Source organism: Coccinella septempunctata, chromosome 1 (assembly GCF_907165205.1).
Source record: "Coccinella septempunctata chromosome 1, icCocSept1.1, whole genome shotgun sequence".
Taxonomy (NCBI): domain Eukaryota; kingdom Metazoa; phylum Arthropoda; class Insecta; order Coleoptera; family Coccinellidae; genus Coccinella; species Coccinella septempunctata.
The window spans coordinates 54,646,132-54,669,391 of record NC_058189.1 but is presented as its reverse complement, the minus strand read 5'-3'; the positions used below and the strand labels follow the sequence as shown (position 1 = coordinate 54,669,391).

The window sequence follows — 23,260 nt, the reverse complement described above, 5'->3', positions numbered from 1 at the left end:
GGGTCTCTTTAGTCACAGGAGGGCACACAGTCGCAACTAGCACTAAGAAGTTACAAAGTCACAGCTTAAAGCTTCCTTTACTGTCATTTTTAGTAGGGCTTAAGGAAGCTTTAAAATTAAAGCGACTTTAGGTTTGATTATGAAACTAGCCCTTAAATTCAGAAAACAAGCATTAATTATGATGTCAGCATGATATCTGCCTACTAAATAAATTTTAGTTCGATGAGAATTCTCACCTGTTGAAGAAAAAATTTTCTCAAGAACTGTTACTTCAAACAAGAGACCACAAGAGAAATAATTGTTCAAAATAAATGATGCTTTCAGAAATTTATTTTTCAATGGTATAATATGAAATTCTACTCCTGGAAATTATAGGAAACATCACGAAAATTTTTTTTATTGATTCTGCTCAAACTCATTTATATCCGTTTTTGGATCCTAAGAATCTGAAGAATATAAAAGAATCGTACTATTTGTGGTGGGAAACTCACTTTTTGCAGAAATGAATCATAGGGGAGAGTTCCTTTGAATTGGACAGCCCATGAACCGGACGCTACAGTTTTCTACTACACTCGATAGTAATTTAGCATCCTTTACGTAAATATCATTTTCGCAACATCGATCGAGATCTCTTGAAAAATGGCTGACCCTGTGGCTCGCGCCTTGTTGCGAAAATGGGATTTACGTAAAGGATGCTAAATTACTATCGAGTGTAGTAGAAAACTGTAGCGTCCGGTTCATGGGCTGTCCAATTCAAAGGAACTCTCCCCTACTTTACCCTGTTTCGCGAGTCTGACTTTTCCCTTCCCTGTCAGTCATGGTGCGTAAGCCCTAGGGGTACTGAAGAGAAAGTCCCGTCAACCCCCCTGTTCGCGTTCCGCGTCATAAGTGTTGAATCCGAAATCTCTTCTTTTCTATCAGTCATGGCGCGTAAGCCCTTGGGGTAGAGAATAAGAGATACCGCTCGTCGTCAGTGAAATCCCGTAGTTGCGCTAAAAATAGACCTTTTCTCAGAGAACTCTGATCCACGAGTTTGCGACGCTTTTGTGATGATTAGTCTTGGGGATTTTCTCCGCCACAAATCTGCGGAAGATTCCTACTCATCGGGTGACATTAAACGCGAAGAAATAATGAAATTCATAAAGCTGGCCATTCACGGTAGAGCCGAACCCATGAAAAATGATTCTAATGAATAAACATTCGAAAAACTAGGTTTTCGTCTTTTTCAAGGATTTTCCATATTTCAAAGATGTAAAAAAAATCGTCAGGTGAACATACTCGAGCGTGTCAGACTTTCATACAGATGGTTAATTTCGGTGTTTCAGATGTGTTGACCCATTAATCTGACAGTTTGAAGATAATAACATGGCATTTTCTTTAAATATCTCTCTTCCTGTACCGTTTTCGAATTAAGGTAAGCGCACATACATCGGCATCGGACGGACGGCATGGAAGGAACGGCACGGCAGCGGCGGAATTTTTATGAAGGCACATACAACATCGGAATCGCCGGAGGAATAGATTAGTTGCGAATATGTCTTCAAGCGGTGAGGAACTAGCGTTGTTCTGGAGGAAGAAGAGTTTCAAAAGCGAAGGAAGCGTAGACGAATGTGGATACATGACATATGTAAAAAAGGAAGGATTTTGGAGAATATGTTCATTTATTTCCGGACTTGATGAAGGACGAAAAAAAAATGGTTGCTATAATTTCTGTCACTTAAATTGTACAATTCATTATAATTTTGTACGCGCAGTATTAAGTTCTCCTGAAAACTCATGCTTCTGCCGTGAATTCGGATTTCGTATGACTACCCGTACAAGCCGCTGCATGTAGAGACTTGTAAAATGACGCAGATGCCGCGGCAATCTCCGATTGGTATCGCACATATGTCGGGATCGGCCGGCACAGCACGCATCGGTCGGAATTCAATTCTCGTTCCTCAATTCCCGTCGGATGCGATGCGATGCGATGCCTGCCGTCCGCACATATGTGCGTTGCTCCATTCAGTTCCATTGAAAGTAATTTATTCCGATCCGTACCGTCCGTCCGATGCCGTTGTATTTGCGCTTACCTTTAGAGGGCGATAAGGGCTAGGAGCTTAGTCACACATGCGAAAGGTCAAGGCCATTGTAGAAACCCAGTTTAATGTACATTTATCGCCATATATCTCAAAAACTTTCAGATGTAGAAAAAATTGCTTCAGACGAAATTCGTAGAAAATGTTATGCTCGACAACATTTATAATGAATGCGAAAACAAATAGCCCAGAAGAGATAATAAAAAAAAATTGTGATCTTAATGGCCAATTTTTATTGTTTCAAGGTTTCTCCCCTTAGGTATATTAGTCTGACAAGCTCGAGAAAATCCCGAATTTCTCTCTTGGGCTCCCCAACTAAAGTATATTCTTTCACTAAGCTTTAAATATTGTCCCCCATCATACACTGCGCAAAAAAATTAACGCACATTCTGAAAATCAAAGTTAACTCTACATTGACTCTATAACTTATTTTTTATGTTCTCTCGGGAAGGTTTTGAACGAAACAAGACACATCAAATAGAAGAAAAATTAGGGATTTCACCGAATCTTATGTGAAAGAAGAGAAATGAACAATTTTCAAAATACTGAAATGCTGATAAGTGATTTAATACTTGGTATTTCCACTCCCGAAACCAGTAGTATTCAGAAAATTGCACTGAGCATATCTTTCATGTGGACGTCTGTATACAAGGGAACGTCGATCACAATGGTCATCTGTGAAGAGAACTCTTTCCCAATGGATATGCTCTCTCGCAAAATCCAAACGCGCCCTTGGATGGGCTGGGGTAAATCATATTCTCTGAGGCGATTTCTTATTGTCTGAGTGCTAATTTGCACCTCATGAGTTTGCTCAAGCTGAATTTGAAGGATGCGAGCGGTTGCAAACCGTTGTCTCAACGAAGAAACTTTCAAGTAACGTTCTTGAATGGCAGTTGTTACCCGTGGTCTACCCTGTCTTGGTCTTCGGACATTCATACCTGTCTCCCTGAATCGCTGCAACATTTTGGACACACTTGTATAGGAAACTCCAAACCTTTCTGCAATTCTCGTGTATGTCCACCCTTCTTCTCGCAAAACTACCGCTTGGGTAGCGTGTTTCGCGTTGCATAGCGATCGAGTGTAGAAAATCAAACGAAAGAAAAACTATTGATCACTAGAATTGATCGAGAACAACTGATTTTAGAATGGAGCCAATACATTCAAAATCTGATAATATCATCTTTTTTTATTCCTGCTGCGAAAAAACATCTGTATTGAAGAAAACCGTTGAAAGTGGATAACATATGCATGCATAATTCTGATAAAAATAATTATCGTTGAAAACACCTTCAGTTGTAGAATAAATGTGAGATTTCCATAATGTGCGTTAATTTTTTTGCTCAGTGTATTTTTGTTGTGTTAGCCCTGATATCATTGTTGGAAGTCAATCATCATCTTGAAGGAAATCCTGTCTTTTGATCATCTGAGTGTGCAAGATTTTTTTACTATAAATTTGTCACATATATTGATGATATTTGTAGATGTCTGATGGATATTGGCTCGATCGAAAAATCTAACATGACCTTGAGATGGCATGGGCTCGACTAAAATTACCCCATAAACGGTGGAATATGCATCGGATCGAGCCACGGATCCTGGCTCCACCGTGAATGGCCAGCTTAAGATAATAACGGTCGGTTTAACAACCTTATTTTATCTTTTCGGGGGTGAACTTCGAGGTTCGTCTGGGATCAAACTTCCATACTCTTCCACAATTAGATCAAATCCTCAATAAAAGTCATTCAAATCGTGATATCACATCATCATCCTTTCCACCTGAATGATTTTACTGGATGGTACCATTCATTTTATTAGTCAATAAAACGCAGTCTCGTGAACAGTTTTCGAATTTTCATCCAAATTTGACGTGCTCTCCATTTTCCCGAAGATAAAGCCATAACGTGACGCCATTAGAATTCTAACAGCGGTAACGGCTCACTTGAGAAGAGATGGGAATGTAATTCCCTCAGGAATTTTCAGATAAGATTCTTCTGTTATGCGATTCAATTCCTTCATTACCTTGTTACTCGCCGACATGATGCTTCTTCCCAAGGAATGCCTGTTTTTTTTTGGGTCGTCTAACAATTTGCAGCGGGGAAAATTCAAAATGCCTCATTCTTTTCCTCTCGTGTTATGGACAAAGATGGAGGGTAAATCCGGCTAGACGTTTTCATATTTTTATTTGAATCAACGTAGGATTTCTATTTAAGATTTTTTACACGAAATGATGGACATCCACTCAGAGCTGGTTAAAATAAAAACACTTCAATTAATTACGTTAAAAACGCTTTAGCTAAAATACAGTAGGTATACTATTTTGCATGTATTCAAAATACGTAATTTGTGCAATGAGTAGGGAAGAGTGTAATACGAAAAATAGTGTTTCACACAATATTTTTTCTAATTTTGAATAGGATGTGGCTATGAATTCAAATTAAAAGTACTAAAAACGTCTATACAAGATTTCCTCGGAGATTCCTTTAAAATCGTCCAGTGACGGAAATCATTCAATTTTTCACTCCGTTTCTATGGAAGCAAGTATCATCTCATCATCAGTTGCGAAATATCTTACTTTTCGTAACTGATCAACAAAAGTTATTTCACCTATTTTACCTATTATTCTTATCTATCGATACGCCACTGCTAACGGACCCAGTTCTGTCGATTGAACATGACTTTGCCACCTTCTACGTCGTCATCATCCCTTCAATCGGCTTTGAACTGAATTGCAACTTCTTTCTATACCTAGTCCTGATCATTACAAAGTGGTAGTCGTATTTTACCATAAGGGATATTGACTCTTCAGTAAATAGAACGTCTGCTGAGCCATTTGGTTCCGACCCTGACTCAGAATATCTACTAACCATAGAAAAAAAACGTAAGTTTTAGTAAGAATATAAAATGATGACTTCGACTTATTCGAGTAAAAATGATAAATCTTAATCTGAAACCGTAGCTGCGGCAGTGAAAGGAAAAAGCAGCAGCATTCCACCAATGCAAGATAGTGGTATAGGTACTAGTGGAAATACTGAGAGAAAGAAATTCTGTTATTTTTTCGAAATTCAGGAGGACACAAGTACCAACGGCAAAAATAATAAATAAGCCAAAATTATACCATGTTTCATAAAAATAGAAAAAGTGAAAATTGTAAAAAATTTCTAGATTCCATTGGAGTTCCAACAAGATTATCATAAATTTTTTTCAATATTCAATTCCTAGCAAAAAATATGTGCGATAAATGGATAGGTATAGGTATTGCATATTCAAATATATCATCTTTTTCATAAAAAACACGTTTTAGACTATTCATGGTTGGACAAGCTATTTAAAGATTTCTTGTTTTCTTGACAATAAATCTTTGTATTGACATAAAATTTATTGTATTCTCTTGAAATCCTTGCTAGCTGGTCTTGTTTACAAAACAAAATCTTGAAATTTCCAAAAACTTGGCAATCCCTAGAAATCAACCATCGTAACATTCAAATTGGTTCAGAAATTTCGTCGTGAATATTACAGTTGATAATTGAAATAATAATAATTCTTTCACCGAATTTTTTATTTCAGTCATGGGTGTATCGCAGGTAACAAGACGGAATACATCATATCTGCCAACCTAACGGAAGAAAAGTTTCAAGAAAACCCCATCATAAATTGGGACGCCATCATTTGGGTGAATCGCCCCTTTGAGCTGTGGGTTGTTCAGGTTATTCTTGCAGTAATAAGCCTGACTGAAGCCTTATTGCTGGCTTATCTTGGATATAAGGTAAGATGAATCATTTGAAAAGTTAATTTTTTATATGGTTAACTTAATTCGTTGAAGGAAAATGCATTAATCTAAAACTCCTCTAATGAAGAACAAAAATTCTTATGTCACATCCCTGATATCCCTCACACCGAGGGGTGAACCGGTCATGAAAATGTTGTACACCACAATTCAGACAATTCACGCAATTCCTATAATAGCATATAAAACAATTCAGACAATTCAACAATTCACACAATTAAAGAAAATTCATGGCAATTCACGGCAATTCACGGACAATTCAATACAATTCATGGCAATTCAATACAATTCATGACAATTCAATACAATTCATGACAATTCAATACAATTCATAGTTATGTATTTTTTTTTGAATATATATTTTGGGAATTTTCTTCACATCACACTATGAGAGGTCTGAAACCAATCAATAATATGTCTTATAGATATAGCCAGATAGTAGTTAAGGCTAACTGAGGCTAGCTTACAGAAATTGCTTCTATCCATGGATATCCTATACTTCATTGTTTGATGTACTATTAACCTCCCCTCATCAACATAGTTATATAGTTATATAGGCTGATTCAAACAACTTTGAAATTCAACTGAATAAAATGTTGTGAAAACGACCTAGATAAGAGCATTCCCTTCCATAACGACAATTTTGAAAATTGAGGTATAAAATTGTATGATGAAAAATATGAAAAATACTTTCAGGTAAATTTTTTAAAATTCCCTCAGCAAATGGCTCTAGAGTTATTCTGTGCATAAAATCTTTTTGGTCAAAATGGGCAACCCTAATATTGAATACAACAGAGCGTACTCGTTCGTAACGACAATTTTTGTAGGTTTTTCCAAATTGAGTTATAAAATTTTATGAAGCGAAGAAATACTTCTAGGTGGAATCTTTTGAATCGGTACCTTCTATCAAACGCAAATTGATCGAGTAGTTGAAAAAAATGGTTACTCTGCAAGCTATTAATTTTAAATCATACATCAACATGTCGAGTTATTTTATGGAATTTTATGAAAGTATGTGAAGTACTACAAAATAATAACACAACTTACCAGGTTTCAGAAACATGGTGCGTTGAAATCAAAATTGTGTTCTCATGAAAGTTGTTCGTTCAATTTATATGGATTAACAAAGAGCTTACAGAATAACCATCAAGAGATTCGACACACGTGCTGAAATATCTATGTCTACTTTTTGAGTGCTGAAAACAATTATTAATATTATTAATTCATCTTCACCGATTAATCAACTAAAACTATATCCCTCTCCGAATTGCCCAATTCGGTGATCCTTAGTGTGTACCTACATATCTAGGAATTCATTCAACGCGAACCTTAATTATTACATTACTAAAGCTCTATTGATTACAAATGGTATAAGCGAAATATATGATTTATATATTATTTGAAACATTAGACAAATGTTTCAAATAATTTTTTTTTTATACTTGGAGAGACATCTCCAAGCGAGTCTCCTAGTCTTAGATGAACCTCCGAATGATCTTTGTCAGGTTGAGAGGGAAGAAGCTGTGAATATATAATTGACATTATTGCAATCGATATACCGATATAGACCGACATTTCGAATTAACATCTTCTCAGAAATTATAAAAGTGTTAAAAATGAGGTTGAAATAACCAAAATTATATGATATGCATTGAAGAAAGAACGCCTGTTCTTAACAATGATTTTAATGGGTTATTTCCAACAGAGTAATAAAACGGTTTCAACCAAAGGAATCGTTTCAGGTACCTGCTATTGAACGCAAAGAGATCGGGACCAATATTCACCAATATTGTTGGTGAATAGTCCCTGTACAGGCATGGGCGCCCGCAGAAATTTTTCTCAGGGGGGGCAAAATATCATCTACGATTAGTTTTACTGAAAGAAAAATTTCTCTAACGGTGTCTATCAGAATCTCAGGGGGGGCCGTGGCGCCCCCTAGCCCCCTCCTGCGGGCGCCCATGTGTACAGGTTAACAATGTGTTTTGATGACTGTTCATGATGTAAAATGTTATATCGAACCAATTTACTCTATTCTCAAGAATGCACATGTCTCGAGAAAATTTGAAATTTTTAACTTTGAATCCGTCCAGGCCCCCCGTACGGGCTGACAATGAGCTTTAATGATTTTCATTGGTATAAATCAAGGTATGAATAATATCCGATTGCACCATATCTCATTCTTTTTCCAAGAGAAACTCAAATCCTAAAACGAGCATTAATATTTTTTTCAGAACTGTAAGAATTGTATACTGAACAATACAGTTATCCTTAGAGCGTGGAGTTGACAGATTGTAACTGTGGATGAAAGAAACCTGGCTTCACACCCGTAGGAAATTATTGTGTATCAATAAGAAATAATGAAAAAATTAGATGTTGTATAATTCTTACCTGCTCAATCTTATATCACTTTAATTCAAATCACAGAATACAGAAATTAAACTCGGAGTTTGCACTATTGCGCCGGCATGCGACTATATACATGTCTACATGAATATGACTATATACATGTCCATATACATGTGCAAACCTCCCTTTCTGCTTCCTAATAGTTGGACAGGTTGGACATCTGTGAATTGCAAGACAGCAAATCGCCCAACAATTAGAAAATGCATTGCAATTCATAACAATTCCAGACAATTCATGAGAATTTTCGAACAATTCACGGATATTAATAGTTCAGAACAATTCTTTATAATTTACGACGATGGGCAAGTTTCCTAAAACTCCAAAATCGAATTCAAATTATTTATGGAAACCCAATTCCATTAGTTATCCAACACGTAAGAGATTCGCTTCAAAATTCAGATATACACCCTTCGAAACTTAATAAACATTCGATTGTGTAAAAGCGTGTAACGTAGAATGCCCTTACTACAGTCTAGTAATTTTTGTCAATTCGACACCAGTGAAACCGATCAAAGAAATATAGAATTCCATATCCACCGAAATATCCACATATTACAAAAAAAAATTTCTGAATTCTATACCTTAGAACATATCCATGTTCTATAAGAGAGCTCTTCTGAAATCACAATTTCCGACCGAATGCAGTGTGTTAAAATTCTAATAAAATAAATTTCCATATACATATGTATTTGAGTTATAAAAATTCTTAGATTTTGAAATTTGGAAAAATAGCCCATTCTCCACAATTCCCGACTGAATTTGATGGTATAGGTGGACTGTATTATAGATTTGTTGAGCACTGATTTTACACTTATTTATTTACAGAAAAACAAGAAATTTTATAGATATTGATACATATGTGAATATATCGTCACGCTTGTGGTGGTGTGCGTGGGTGAATGTTGGTGAGTGTTAACTGTTGACGACTGACTCTGGTATTTATGTCCCCTTCGTTGGATCTGGTCTTTTTCCCATCATCAAGTCGTATTGGGGCGGGAAATACCATGGTTGTTGCTAGGGGCACGAAAGATATCTGGAGCGGCGGGAACATCCTCCCCACCTTGAAAGGACCCTCTTTCAAACATCTATAGGGAGAGGACAGATTTTCTGGAACCCTCGCTTGACCACTCCGGAGGAAGTCTTTATAGTGGCCACTCTACAAACTCCGTCGGGACCTGGGTGTAGATGGGTAATTCGTCCTAGCTGCCACTGGGTTGGCAGGGTATGGTCATCTTTTAATAGAACCAAAGCGTTTTCCTGTAGTGCGCCTTGGGTTTTTCTCCATCTTTGGCGAAGTTGCAGCTCGGAGATGTACTCTGTCTTCCAACGTCGCCAGAAATGCTGTGTCATTTGTTGGACTAGTTGGAAACGATCTAGTCTATTGATTTTGACATCAGTGACATCCTCGTCTGGGGCAGCATTTAGTGGCCTGCCAATTATGAAGTGAGCAGGAGTCAAAGGAGTTAGGTCATTTGGATCTGAACTAAGGGGAGATAGTGGACGGGAATTTAAAATTGCCTCCACTTGACACAACAAAGTGGATAATTCCTCGAAAGAAAGAGGTGTTTTGGACATAACTCTTTTAATGTGGTGCTTGGAACCTTTGACTCCGGCTTCCCAGAGTCCACCAAAATGTGGCGAATAGGGCGGTATGAATTGCCAATCAATATATTGTTCAGATGAGAATCTTTTGATATTGTTGATGCTAGAAGGCATTACTCTGGCGTTGGGTAAATCGCTCATTAAATTCATTGAACTTACAACCTTATGTGTGAGGCGTGATAATAGTACTGCGCCGCAAAGCTCTAATCTTGGTATGCTGACAGTTTTTATTGGTGCCACTTTGGATTTAGCACAAAGTAATGAGACACGTATATTGCCATCTTTGTCCAAACTACGTAAATAGACGCACGCACCGTAGGCCCTCTCTGATGAATCGCAAAACCCGTGTAGTTCGACCCTTATACAATTTTGTATTATAGCGTGCCGCGATATAGACAGGTTATTCAGTATAGGCAATTCGTGCTGAGAGGTGAGCCAAGTGCATTTTATAGATTCTGGAATAGGATCGTCCCAAGACGTCTTGGTTGACCATAATTCTTGCAATAGAATTTTGGCTAAGATTATGCAAGGACTTAGTAATCCTAGCGGATCAAATATTTTTGACACAATGGACAAGATGGATCTCTTTGTGAAATCTTGATGCTCATGATTGATATTGATATTGTACATCAAATTATCGTTTTGACATGACCAAGTCAAACCTAATGTTTTTGTCTTATCATTTTTAGAAAATTCGAGATTATCGCGAGCTAGGTCAGATTGAACAATATTGTGTAGAACTTCGGATGAGTTGGAGTACCATTTTCGGAGCTCGAAACAACCGCCTGTCAAAACATCGGAAACCTCGCGACATATTCGCTGCGCATCTGGAAGAGAATCCGCGCCTGTGAGCAAGTCATCTACGTAAAAATCTTGCTTAATTATACGAGCTATGTCTGGTTTGATATCTTGAATATCTTGGGCTAATGCGAATAAGCATCTTATGGCGAGAAAACTGGCCGAAGCTTGACCGTAGGTGACGGTATTGAGCTCGTATGTACAGAGCTCTTTTGAAGGGTTATCGCGCCATAGTATCCGCTGTAGTGGTCGCTGTATTGGGTTGACCAAAACCTGGCGATACATTTTCGCTATATCGGCGGATATGACATATTGATATTGACGAAACCTCAATATTATGGAGAATAACTCATTTTGTAGAACCGGCCCTATAGCTTGAATATTGTTCAGAGATATACCGTTACTAGTCGGAGCCGAAGCATCAAATACTACTCGCAGCTTTGTGGTTAGACTTGACTCTTTTATCACGCCGTGATGAGGCATATAGTATTCTTGATCAATGGTTGGGCTGTCTACTATTGTCATATGGTTTAAAATGATGTATTCGTGCATAAATTCTCTATACATAGTTCCTAACCTTTCGTTTCTTAGTAAACGCTTTTCTAAGGCTAGAAAGCGAAGCTTTGCCTGAGACCTTGATTCTCCCAGAACTGAAGGTTCTTGCTTGAGCGGCAAATTGACTACAAACCGTCCATCGGGATTTCTTGTCGTAGTTTCCGCGAATAACGTTTCACATAAAAGTTCATCTGGGGAAAGAATCTTCTCATTGGACAATTCCTCTATTTCCCAAAATTTTGTGAGCGCTTGAAGTAGTTCTCGATTTGAGCTTAGATTACATGAAGCAGTTTTTGGGTTAACTATACCGAGTGGTCCGGATACGATCCATCCTAGCTTAGTTTCTTGTAAGTAGGGACCGCGTTTGCCTAAGACGATTTTATTGTTATCTAGGAGCTGCCAAAACAGATCTGCACCGATCAACATATCGACAGGACCGGGCTTATGGAATTCTGGATCGGCTAATACTACGTGAGAAGGGATTTTAAGAACTTCAGAATTTATTGCAATACTAGGCATTTGACTAGTTATCTCTGGTAGGATATAGCAAATTAAATTTGTGGAAAATCTATTGACTTCTGACTTGAGTTCGATATTGCATTTCGTTTTTACGGATGAAATGTTGTTTGCTATGCCGTATATCTCAAGATTGCTGGATTGGCCAATAACGTTCAACTTTCTTTGCAGGCGTTCCGTAATGAATGATGTTTGAGAACCGCAATCCAGAAGGGCTCTTACCGAATGCCATTTACCAAAATTGTCCGATATTAATACGCGAGCAGTTGACAGTATTGTTTGCCCTGTTGAACATTGAAGCACGCCACTGCTCAGAACATTCGCGCTGGACGGCTCGTTATCATTTTCGTTCGATTGCACTCTTCTAATACTATCGTCATGTAAAAGAGAGTTATGGCGAGACCTGCATTTTTTACATGGCCCTATTTTACACTTGCTTATAGGATGCCCTTCTCGCAGACAGTTAGCGCATATAGAAGGATTTTCTCTGACGTATTTGTTCCTTTCTATTATTGTTAAATTTAAAAATTTATTGCATGTATATATTGAATGATTTCCCTGACAAAAGGTACACGTATAGTGGTTGGAAACTAAAACTCTAGACGTTTCCTTTCTTGCACTACGCATAAAATCTTTACCTGGCCTATTGGAGTTTCTATCGCGGGATTGATTGCTCTTATAATCTAATGAATCCACAAAATTCGCACGCTCGCGTAAAAAACTTAAAAACTCGTCAATATCTGGCGATTCCGTTTTGTTTCGCTGGTGCCGCTCCCAATCACATAGTGAAGCGTTATCGACTTTCTGTGATATCCAGAAAATTAATAAGCAATCCCAATTTTCGACCGATTGTCCTAACTGCTCAATAGCGCCTAAATGTCGAGAAATATTGTCAGCTAATTGCTGTAACTTATCGCAGGAACCCTTGTGAATAGGTTCAAAAAATAGCAATGCACCTAAATGGTCGTGCAATAACTTTTTGGTATTGTTGAACCTTTCGCATAAAGTACTCCACGCTACTGAATAATTATCTGCAGTATGTTGTATTTTCTTTATTGATGCCGCAGCAGTGCCTTCTAGCGCGCCCCGTAGGTAGAAAAACTTCTGTACCGATGTGAGAGATTCGTTTTCATGTATCAAACTTTTGAAAGTATCCCTGAATTCTAGCCAATCTTCAAAGTTGCCGTTAAATTTAGGTAATAGAATATCTGGCAACTTTATTCCTACTGATTCGGATTTATAGGAAGACTGAACATTTAATTGAGGACTGGGAAACTCATATCGTTTCAAAAATAGCTTGGCTTTATTAGTTAAGTCGTAGAATTTTTCTTCGAAAGCCTCTCTCTTCTCTGATTGCTCAGGTAATGCAGTTAACGCACATGTCATTTCAATCTCGTTTTGGACATTATTGAAATTGTTATGGATGTCCAAAGTATTTTTCAACCTATCCTTGAATATAGCGATTTCAAGATCGGTTAAATTTTGTTTGCTTATTGCTTGATCAAGGTGCTTCTGAAATGAAGTTAACGTACCGTCAATCAGAGCTCGCTTTCTTTCTAATGCGACTAATTCTGCCATTATAGAAATATTGATTTTAAATAGAAATATAGAAAAGACGAAATAGAGGCAATTTTATGGGGATTAGGCAGGTATGTGAAAAGGAAAGGACTCACTCAGAATATGGACCTGCTGAACCTTGCTCGTCTCTAGGGATTATAGGTGCTGGAGTGGCGGCTTCGGGACGTCTCTTTGGTTGGACGATTGCCCTGCTTTCAAAATCCAGACACAGGCACTTGACTTGGCGTCGCACAATTCTCGGCTGTATTGTATTCACGTATGGAAATTATTGTAATTCCTTGATTTTCTTGAGTATCCGCTCGATGGACCATGAATTTGATGGTATAGGTGGACTGTATTATAGATTTGTTGAGCACTGATTTTACACTTATTTATTTACAGAAAAACAAGAAATTTTATAGATATTGATACATATGTGAATATATCGTCACGCTTGTGGTGGTGTGCGTGGGTGAATGTTGGTGAGTGTTAACTGTTGACGACTGACTCTGGTATTTATGTCCCCTTCGTTGGATCTGGTCTTTTTCCCATCATCAAGTCGTATTGGGGCGGGAAATACCATGGTTGTTGCTAGGGGCACGAAAGATATCTGGAGCGGCGGGAACACCGACAATTCTCAACAATTCATAACAATTCACACAATTCTTGGTAATTCACAACAATTCTTGACAATTCACCACAATTCCTGGCAATTCAGGACAATTCTCAACAATTCTTGGCAATTCAATTCAATTCATGACAATTCCTGCAATTTGTACACCACAATTCACGACCGGTTCACCCCTCGCCTCACACTGTAGCTTGTTCAGGTTTGAATTTCATGAAAGCATAAAATCCACAAATTCTTTGTAGGGGTAAACCTCTGAAGTTTAATGGAAGAAGGTAACTTTATTGCAACATGTCCAAATGGAGAAATTTCATATTTGTTAAACACTCTCGTAAGACTATCTTCTGCGGATATTCTTCAGTCCCACAATCCCCATACTAGTTCCTGTGTACCTATATCGCAAAGACATCGGTGGAGCAAGCGGTATCTTTGTACCAAAAACGTCCGTTTAGTGTAGAGTATAGATCCCATCTTTGAAGAAGTGATGCATAAGCATCCTCCACCATCTTGAGAACCCTTTCCTGTATGGGAAAAAAGTGTTTCTTTTGAACAATCTACTGTTAAAATATTTGTACGAGCCAAAGACTCATCCTGTATACAACCAGTGCATAATGTGTGGTTTGAGGCTCCTTTCCTTACCTCTCCGGATAGACCTAAAGATCACAGTAGCCTCATTCGTTGGGTCACAGCCCGCCAACTTGACCTGGAGCATATTCAGGACAAGATTAGGGCATTTTTTCATATACCTACATAGGTCCATATACAGGGTGTCTGTAAACAAATGCGAAGGACTTGGCGAGATGATTTCTCGATGAAAATAAGCTGGGGTATTTTTTTTCGAAATCGACCTCCCTTCCAAGATACAGCCTTTGGTAGGCGATGACGAGTGGACAGTTTTTAATTTTTCTACGGGTTCTAAAAAACACTGATACATAAAACTATACACACATGAAAATAACAACCCCTTATGATTTTTCTTCAAAAATGGTTTTCGTGCGATAGATTTTCGGAAAATAAAATTCTCTTATGGTTTCCCATTCAATTCTGCTGAAGAAAAGTCTCTTGCAAAATTTCGATAGAGTCGATACTTTTCTCGGAATAAATGAAAACTTACAAGCAGTGTACGAAGGTCTATGAGGCAGAGTTGATGCATGTTTTTTAGAGGGAGGTAGTCATTCTCTGGAACACTTATACGATGAAATGGAATGAACAGTGATCAGAACTGCTTGTAAGTTTTTATTTTATTCTGAGAAAAGTATCGACTGTATCGAAATTTTGCAGGAGACTTTTCTTCTCCAAAATTGAATAGGAAACCAGAAGGGAATTTTATTTTTCGGAAATCTATCCCAGGAAAACAATTTTCGAAGGAAAATCATAAGAGGATGTTATTGTCTACCCCTAATAATGAAGTTATGAAATCTAAAAAAATTGTTTAAGTAACATCTACTAAGTGCTTCATATTATGTTTTATGACTCAGTGTTTTTTAGAACATGTAAAAAAAATTTAAAACTGTCAACTGGTCATCGCCTACTCCAGGCTGTATCTTGGAAGGGAGGTCGATCTCGAAAAATATTTATAGAAACTACCCCTGCTTATTTTCATCGAGGAATCCTTTCCCTTATTTCTTCGCATTTGTTTACAGACACCCTGTATATGAAAACATTATGGTTTTCTCATATTCTTCGACGTAGAATAATATACCAGTAAATTTTTCAATTTAAATTCTTGGCGGTTAGATATACCAGCATGGTTATTGCAATACGAAACTTATAGCAAAAGAAATAGCGTGAGATTTGAAAAAAAAACATCCTAGGTGAAAAGATACTCGTGCAAGGTATCCACCAAGGCGTGTATTAATTCACAACAAAGGGCACTCGAAATGAGGAACTCTCGAAAGTTCAGGATTGCAGTGAACCGTTTCACTGCCTGTCACATCTGCGTCGTTTGCACCTTCAGGCTACGTCAAAGGAGGCCTTCCATTCAAGCACCGCTTCTCCGATATGCCTGCCTGTCTGCTACTCATGTGTGTCGTCTCTATACGCGAGCTTGTATGAGCTCCATCGAGTTCGGAGTTGTGTGCTTTGTTGTTGCACGGTAATGAAGGGTTTCATCACGAAAATGGTTATTTGCCTCGCACAGGTGTTCTCCCAAGAAATTTTAATAATCCGTATAGTTCAATCGTCTTTGATCAGCATCATAATGACAGGATTGACCGTCGTTTGTTCAGCCTTCAGCCTGCATGGGGGTTTAATGCCAACCACAGATTTAAATCAATTATGTTAACAATGTGTCATCTGGTAGTTTAAATTAAGTAAACTTCTAGCTTATCTCTCTCTGCCATTCAATTACAGGTCAACTGCACCTCGCAATACCTGAATAACTACATGATTCGAAGTTTTGATTTATTTTAAGGTGTTCAATCATCTTCATCCGACTTGATTTATACTGAATTCTGGGAAAGTCATTACCTATGTTGAAGAAACCTATCAGAAATACAGGGTAATTGATAGAGTCCGCACACTGGATCAATTTATTTGGCATAGTTTTTTGAAGCAATGTGGGACAACAGCAATTTTTTCGCGAAAATACTTATCAGAATTGAAAAAACTCATCTCGTGATAACTGACTCAACCATATGGTTTCGTTTAGGATATTGGCCTGTCCGATTTTTTGTGGGATTGCCGAATTTTTCTCATTATTCAATAACTTAACCCTCTAATACCCAAGTCCGCCTTGAGACAGGTTGCATATAAGTGGATAAAAAATTATTCTGCCCATGTCCGCCTTCAGTATAGGTTCATTTTGTGAGTACAGGTGTTAATGTAAATCAGTTAACTATTTGCGAAAAAAAGATGTAGATTACTTAAGCTAATTTGAAACTATACGGAAATAATTTTAAAAAAGAAAAAAAACTTGGGCATTAGAGGGTTAAGTCCCGGTTGCTCAGTTCGGGATTAAAGTGGATCTTAGATTAATTTTGACATTTCTGTTCAATTCTGTCAGATCAATCTTTACTCCATACACTTTTATTTTAGCACTCGGTTGGCCATGAAATAATTTTTCAAGTTTTGTAACTAGAACGGAGTTAGGTTGGGACTCTTGAAATGTCGTCAATGTCATAACGCCGTTGTCACAAAAGTAATTGAAAAAGAGAGAAGACAGGGTTCCAGGAAGTGCTATTTAGAATTCTACAATATATCAGAGGGTAGCGAACATATTCAATTTAAGTGAATTTATATAATATTTCATCTGAATCTAAACGACTTATATTAACTGAATGTTTCCACAATCTGAAAGATTGTGAATCAAGAGAATGACGAAGAATTTCTATTGGGAGACTCAAAAAAGTGGTGGCATTTGATAATTATTTTTAGGGTGAACGAATGCGAAAAGTTACTAGAGGATTTTTGATGATAGTCGTCGTAGATTAAGTTCCAGTAAATTAATTTTGCTATATTTCATTTCACTTGTCCTATACATTGTGAATGTCTTAAGGGATCAATAAATAGATAATTATTATTAATTATATCGAAGTATTGAAAATAAACAGCCATAAATACGAGCCAGTTGTCCTGTTAATTTTTAGTTCATGTGAAATTTTTGTTTAAAGGTGAAGTTCCTCTCACATAGAAATAATTCTTTTGACTTCCATTGATGCAAGATGATTTTTGTTGAAGAATTTAATATTCTTGTAATTATCCGTTAATTCTTTCGAGAGATACCCATTCCCAACTACTGCATCATATGCATTTAATCTTCTAGTTGATTTTTTTTGAAATCTACAACTGATGTAGTTCAACCTTTAGCCAAGGAAGATAACCAACATTAACTCTACTCAAGCTACTTCATATTGTGTACAATAATTCAATTTTCTTTCATAGCAAAAATTCATATATTTAAAAACGCATGCAAATAACTGGATTTGGAGATGCCTTCAAAGAGTTTGTATAAACGTCAATTATCTTCGTCGCACATTTTCGACTTCATATTTTCCAAAATGATTCGACATTGTGATAAAATACGTAATTACTGAGACTTTCACGTAGAACGGACAACATAACGCTGATTTAAAACCCAAAAGTGTTTTGACAAGCGTCATAACCCCAGATTTTCGTACTATACAGAGTGGAATGTGTCAAATTTCCATGGCCAACCGAGTGAATGGAGTATAGAAACATAGAATCAACTTAAATCTCGGCTTAATCCTGTTCTGACTGACTGAGCCTAAACGATTTTCGATACCAACTAATAGAAAAATACTCTCATTTTTCATTTTTATTTTATTATAAAAGGCCTATATATTTTTAAAGGCCTACAAACAACAAACAGGCATATGTATAAATACACATAATCACAAATTTACAAAATTCGTACAAGCTAAAACTTGAGATCTTAAAAAAAGAAAAAATTAGTTCAAAATATCACCAATAAAATTCGTCCATATTATTAACGAATTTTTCCACAATCTTCTTCTTGGTCGAGCCCTCCAAAAATCGTCGTAAAAATGGGATGAACTAGGGTTACAATACTACTAGCACTTCTTCAACATAAGCATTTTCAATAAACTGTCTTAATTTTCTACACTTTTTTATCCTGAATCGCAGGATACAACATTTTTTCCAATTGACTGTATGCAACTAATCAGATAGACTCGGAAGTACTAAACCATTCATCGTCCAGCCATATGTTTATATTTTGTATCGTTTTTTCAATGCCGGAGTCACCTGCCACAGGCCCGTGCGAAACTTACTGAAATTTTGTCGAATTTCTAGGGGTTGTAGCTCAGCATTCTTGTATATTCTATATGGACAAGTTTTGGAGAAAAGACTCATTTTGATGGCTTCTACGAGAAAAAATCTCATTCGATTCCGTAGATATATCTTTGCGTATCAAATTTCTTCCCATAACAATTAATATCAACACTACAGGGAGGGGACACTGGGTTCAGCTAGTTCTATACATATAAGACTTCAATGAAAATTTTCGAAGTATGTTCGAAGCAGCAAAGTTATTTATACCCATGATGTTTGTGTAATATAGCTGAATTCACAATCAAACCTCTACAGACAGAACGCATTGTGGAATTTCTCACGTAACTTTCCGTGGTCGTGACCGTTCAAGCTTCATTCATCAATAACACACACTTCATCTGTCATCTCCAGAGGATGTTACGTCCACATCGTTCTGAAAGGGACTATTAATTCCTATTGAAAATCGGAGTATGCTACGCTGAGTTTGCCCGCCGTGGGATTAGAGCGGATTTCAGCAAATTGTTCTAAAGCAAGTCAACACTCCCCATCGACGGTGGCAGATCCATCGAAATCCGATAACTGAACTTCACGAACTTCACAGGACTGATGGAGGTTTTGTTGAAACACCTCGTTTTATTCTTAGTGTTGTCATTGCAGTGAGAACTTTGTACACCACAACCGTTTTAATCTTACAATGAGCCCAACAAAAAGTCGAGCGAGAGCTGCGCAATGAAATAAAAAAAAAGTGAATATCTGAAAACTTCATCATATACTTGAAAGCGAGAAAAGGTTATTTACGAGCATATGTTTGATAGTAGATTATTCCCATAAACACACATATTTTGTGAAGAGACAACGTCAATAAGAACAAAATAGTTATTTATGTACCAAAGACACTGTCTAATAATGACGAGCCTGTAAATTCATAGCAGGCAGGCGAAAAAATAGTAGTAGCTCACATACCTTTACGGAAGTAACTTATCACCTCTTTGCTTGCCTCGGCTACGTCGCCGTTGTTTCCAATAACCTCAGCTCTCTAGGAGCGTTACTGATATACCGCTGTCACTATCCACTCTTCATTATTATTCAAGCCAAGTTTTAGGATTCCGTAATGAATTACTTTGAAAAGAGCAAATGACGGTTATTATATCCCTGTTATGTTTTTTTAATCTTTGATTCACGAAAATGATATATATTCTTGTCATAGTGACGACAGCGGACGAAAAATAATTGCCCTCAAAACTGTCTATTACAGTCAAGCCTGCAATTGATAGCCGTGACGCAACCGAGGATAGCAAACAGGCGAGACAGTATAGATAGTTTTTGCCGAAGTGCATATCACATTTTTTCGTCGACCTCACATACCTTCATGAAAGTAACATGTTACCAGTTTTATTGCCTCATCTAGGTGTCCGTAGCTGCCAATTCCCTGAGCTCTGATGAAGTGTTACTGTTATCCATATCGCTATCACTATTAATTCTTGATTATACTGAACACTAACATTCAGACCTAATTCACTGGTAAAATCTAGCCGATTTCATAAAGAATTAATTTGACAACGTCAAATGACAGGTATTGTCAGAGGCACTTAAGTTTTCATCAAATTCTGTATTCACTAAATTGATTCAATCGCCTCGGGATCTAATATATTGCTTAGTGACAAAGCCGGACGAAAAGTAAATCAGTACGAAAAGTGAATTAGTACGAAAAGTACTCGCCTTCAGAAATAGTCAACTTTTCGTTTAGAAATTAGTACGAAAAATGTCATTTTTGTTGAGGTCAAAGAAACAAACAACAATTTCGACTCACAAATGCACGAAGAGCGCTCAGATCTGAGAGGTGAAGAAATCATTAATGTTGTAAGATTTTTTTTTCGATCGCTTCCTGGATTGTTTGACTTCCTCTCGATATTTTATTGAAAAGGGCAATTCACTGAGCACATTATGAGTTTTACCCTTTATACCCTTGCCAATTAATGTTCTCTATATATGAAACCATGAAAAATCATATTGCGAGTTTCAATTGAAGATTGAAGATAAATATTAATAGGGTAGGCCAGTTTTTCACCTCATCTTTCAACGAAGGGATGAAAAAAGTTTTTGAACTTGATCAAAAAGAAGATTGTTTCGGAAAGCTCTAGAGATGTTGCAGGATTGTCGTTTCTACTGTATGAATATAACATGAGAATATGGGGACCTTCAGATTTCGCTTTTTTTCTAAGGTCGTCTAAGAGCTTTTCAATAAATTCTCATACCTTTCAGAACCTTCAGTTTAAAGATCGATTTTCACCTAATCCGTTACATTAACGACCCCGTCAGAATATCTCAGGATCGCTGTCAAATTGGAAGAAATTGACTTATCGATTACCAGTTTTCCAGCCAATTAAGTAGAGTAATGTTTTCGTTGTATATTCCCTCGAGTATTATAGCCTAGCCAGGCTTTTTCTGGTGATTAAATGCATCGATGATCCCGCTTCTCTATAGGGTGAAGGTATTCGGTCTTCATTTCAGCAATGGACACGTCAATCGATATCAGGAAACGAATATCTATCCAGAACATGACAACAATCCATTGTAAAGAAATATCTTTTGCCTTGTTATTTTTATCAAAGTTTAAGATTCCGTATCTCAGAAGGCGACTGCAAGATTCTTCAAGAAATGTTAATTCCTTCGGACAAGGAATCTTGTCCTGCATTCTTGGCGCATCTTAATCTTACACCCTGTATTCTGAATTGATAATTGAATGAGGTCTCTTCATTTCAGGGTAACATATGGCAACAACTTCTGTCGTTTCACTTCATCTTAGAGATAGTTAATACAATTCCATTTACGTTAACGGTAGGTACTACAAATGCCTTACTTTATTTCAGGTAGATTAAAAGTATTCTTGATTTCAGATTTTTTACCCACCGCTCAGGAACCTTTTCATACCAGTTTTTCTGAATTGTTGGTTGGCGAAACATGCCCTAGAAAATATGTTTGTAAGTATTTTACGTATTACCTCCAATAACCTGCAACTAAATTATCGTCTACCCTTTCGTATAAAAAAATTCATTAATGGTAAATTTTTTCAGAATGATTTGCATAGAGCTATGCAAAAGTCACAGTCGGCCTTATCCCAACAGTTGACGATATTATCAGCAACGTTGGTCTGTCTAGTCTTCACTAGGTGAGTATATAATTTTTTTTTAAATTAGGTACGCTTCAAAGGTATATAATTTTATGAGGATCAGATTGCCCCTACCCAGCGAACCTGCAAGGTCTCTTTGAATTATTGTAGGCGTCAATTTTGAAATTCATATAAATCTCAAAATTCTGTAGTAAGAGGCAACAAACAGTGTGGTCCAACGACAATTCAACACCTCGATTTTCCGGCTTTGAAAGGAAATTGTGAAAAAGGCGATTTCGCAGTAAATTTATATCTCCGCTAATACTGAAGATAGAGCTCTGAAATTAAAACATTATACAGGCACTTTTTTAAGTAGAATCCTGTGGCGTGCTTGCCTTTTCAGCAGGATTTTTAATTACGAAGCTATGACCCAAAGTTTTTTTTTTAAAGGGGAACACTAGATTTCTGTGCAATCTATAGAAAGCTTGATTTTAACTGATTTCGAAAATATATAACATCATATGATTTGTATCAATATAAATAATAGAAAATGGTCGAAAACCTTTTTTCTCAATATTTCTATGGTTTCTACTTTTGATGAGAATAGAAAAAAGTAGCATATTATGATTACTACAGTCTCCTTCTATTAGTCCTTTCATTTCTATGCTTTTTACTCGATTTCTCCAAGATTTAAATTTTGTGAAAATTGGTAGAAAGTATAGGAAGAATGACATTGCCGAAAGGAGTTATAGGAAGCTTTATTTTTCTGTGCTCGTCAAAAGTTGAAAACATACAAATATGGAGAAAAAAGGTTTTTGACCATTTTCTATTATTTATATTGATACAAATCATAGGATGTTATATATTTTTGAAATCAGTAAAAATTAAGCTTTCAAAAGATTGCATAGAAATCTAGTGTTCCCATTTAAAAAAACATAACTATGGGTCATAGCTTCGTAATTAAAAATCCTGCTGAAAAGGCAAGCATGCATCTGGATTCCACTTCAAAAAGTACCTGTATAACGTTTTCATTTCAGAGCTCTATCTTCAGTATTAGCGGAAATATAAATCTTTTCAATTTTCGCTTATAACTCGAAAAGAAGGTGACCACTCTTGTTAGTTTCTCAGTAAAAGAGAACGAGAATGGGGTATCAGATTTGGTCCACTGGTTTAAAATCTGTAGTGCTAAACCATCGAAATTTGCCCACCCTGTACAGGGTGGGCAGATTTCGTTGTTTTAGCACTACAACTTTTAAACCAGAGGAGATAGACAAAATCTGATACCCCATTCTCGTTCTCTTTTTCTGAGAAACTAACAAGAGTAGGAGTCATTTTTGGCCACCTTCTTTTGTTTTCGAGTTATAAGCGAAAATTTAAAAAATGGCGATTTCGAAATAAATTTATATCTCCGCTAATACTAATGATAGAGCTCTGAAATTAAAACATTATACAGGCACTTGTTTAAGAAGAATTCT

The 23,260-nt window shown here is 36.9% G+C and overlaps 1 protein-coding gene across 1 annotated transcript in view; it reads left to right on the top strand.

The window, feature by feature from the left end:
• LOC123311108 (potassium channel subfamily T member 2) overlaps window positions 1–23,260 on the top strand; it is a 298,137-nt gene that overhangs the window by 161,232 nt on the left and 113,645 nt on the right. The window contains exons 5-8 of the mRNA XM_044894894.1: window positions 5,643–5,841; window positions 21,440–21,514; window positions 21,574–21,657; window positions 21,751–21,845. Coding sequence (XP_044750829.1) covers window positions 5,643–5,841; window positions 21,440–21,514; window positions 21,574–21,657; window positions 21,751–21,845 — 453 coding nt within the window. The remainder of the gene's footprint in view (window positions 1–5,642; window positions 5,842–21,439; window positions 21,515–21,573; window positions 21,658–21,750; window positions 21,846–23,260) is intronic.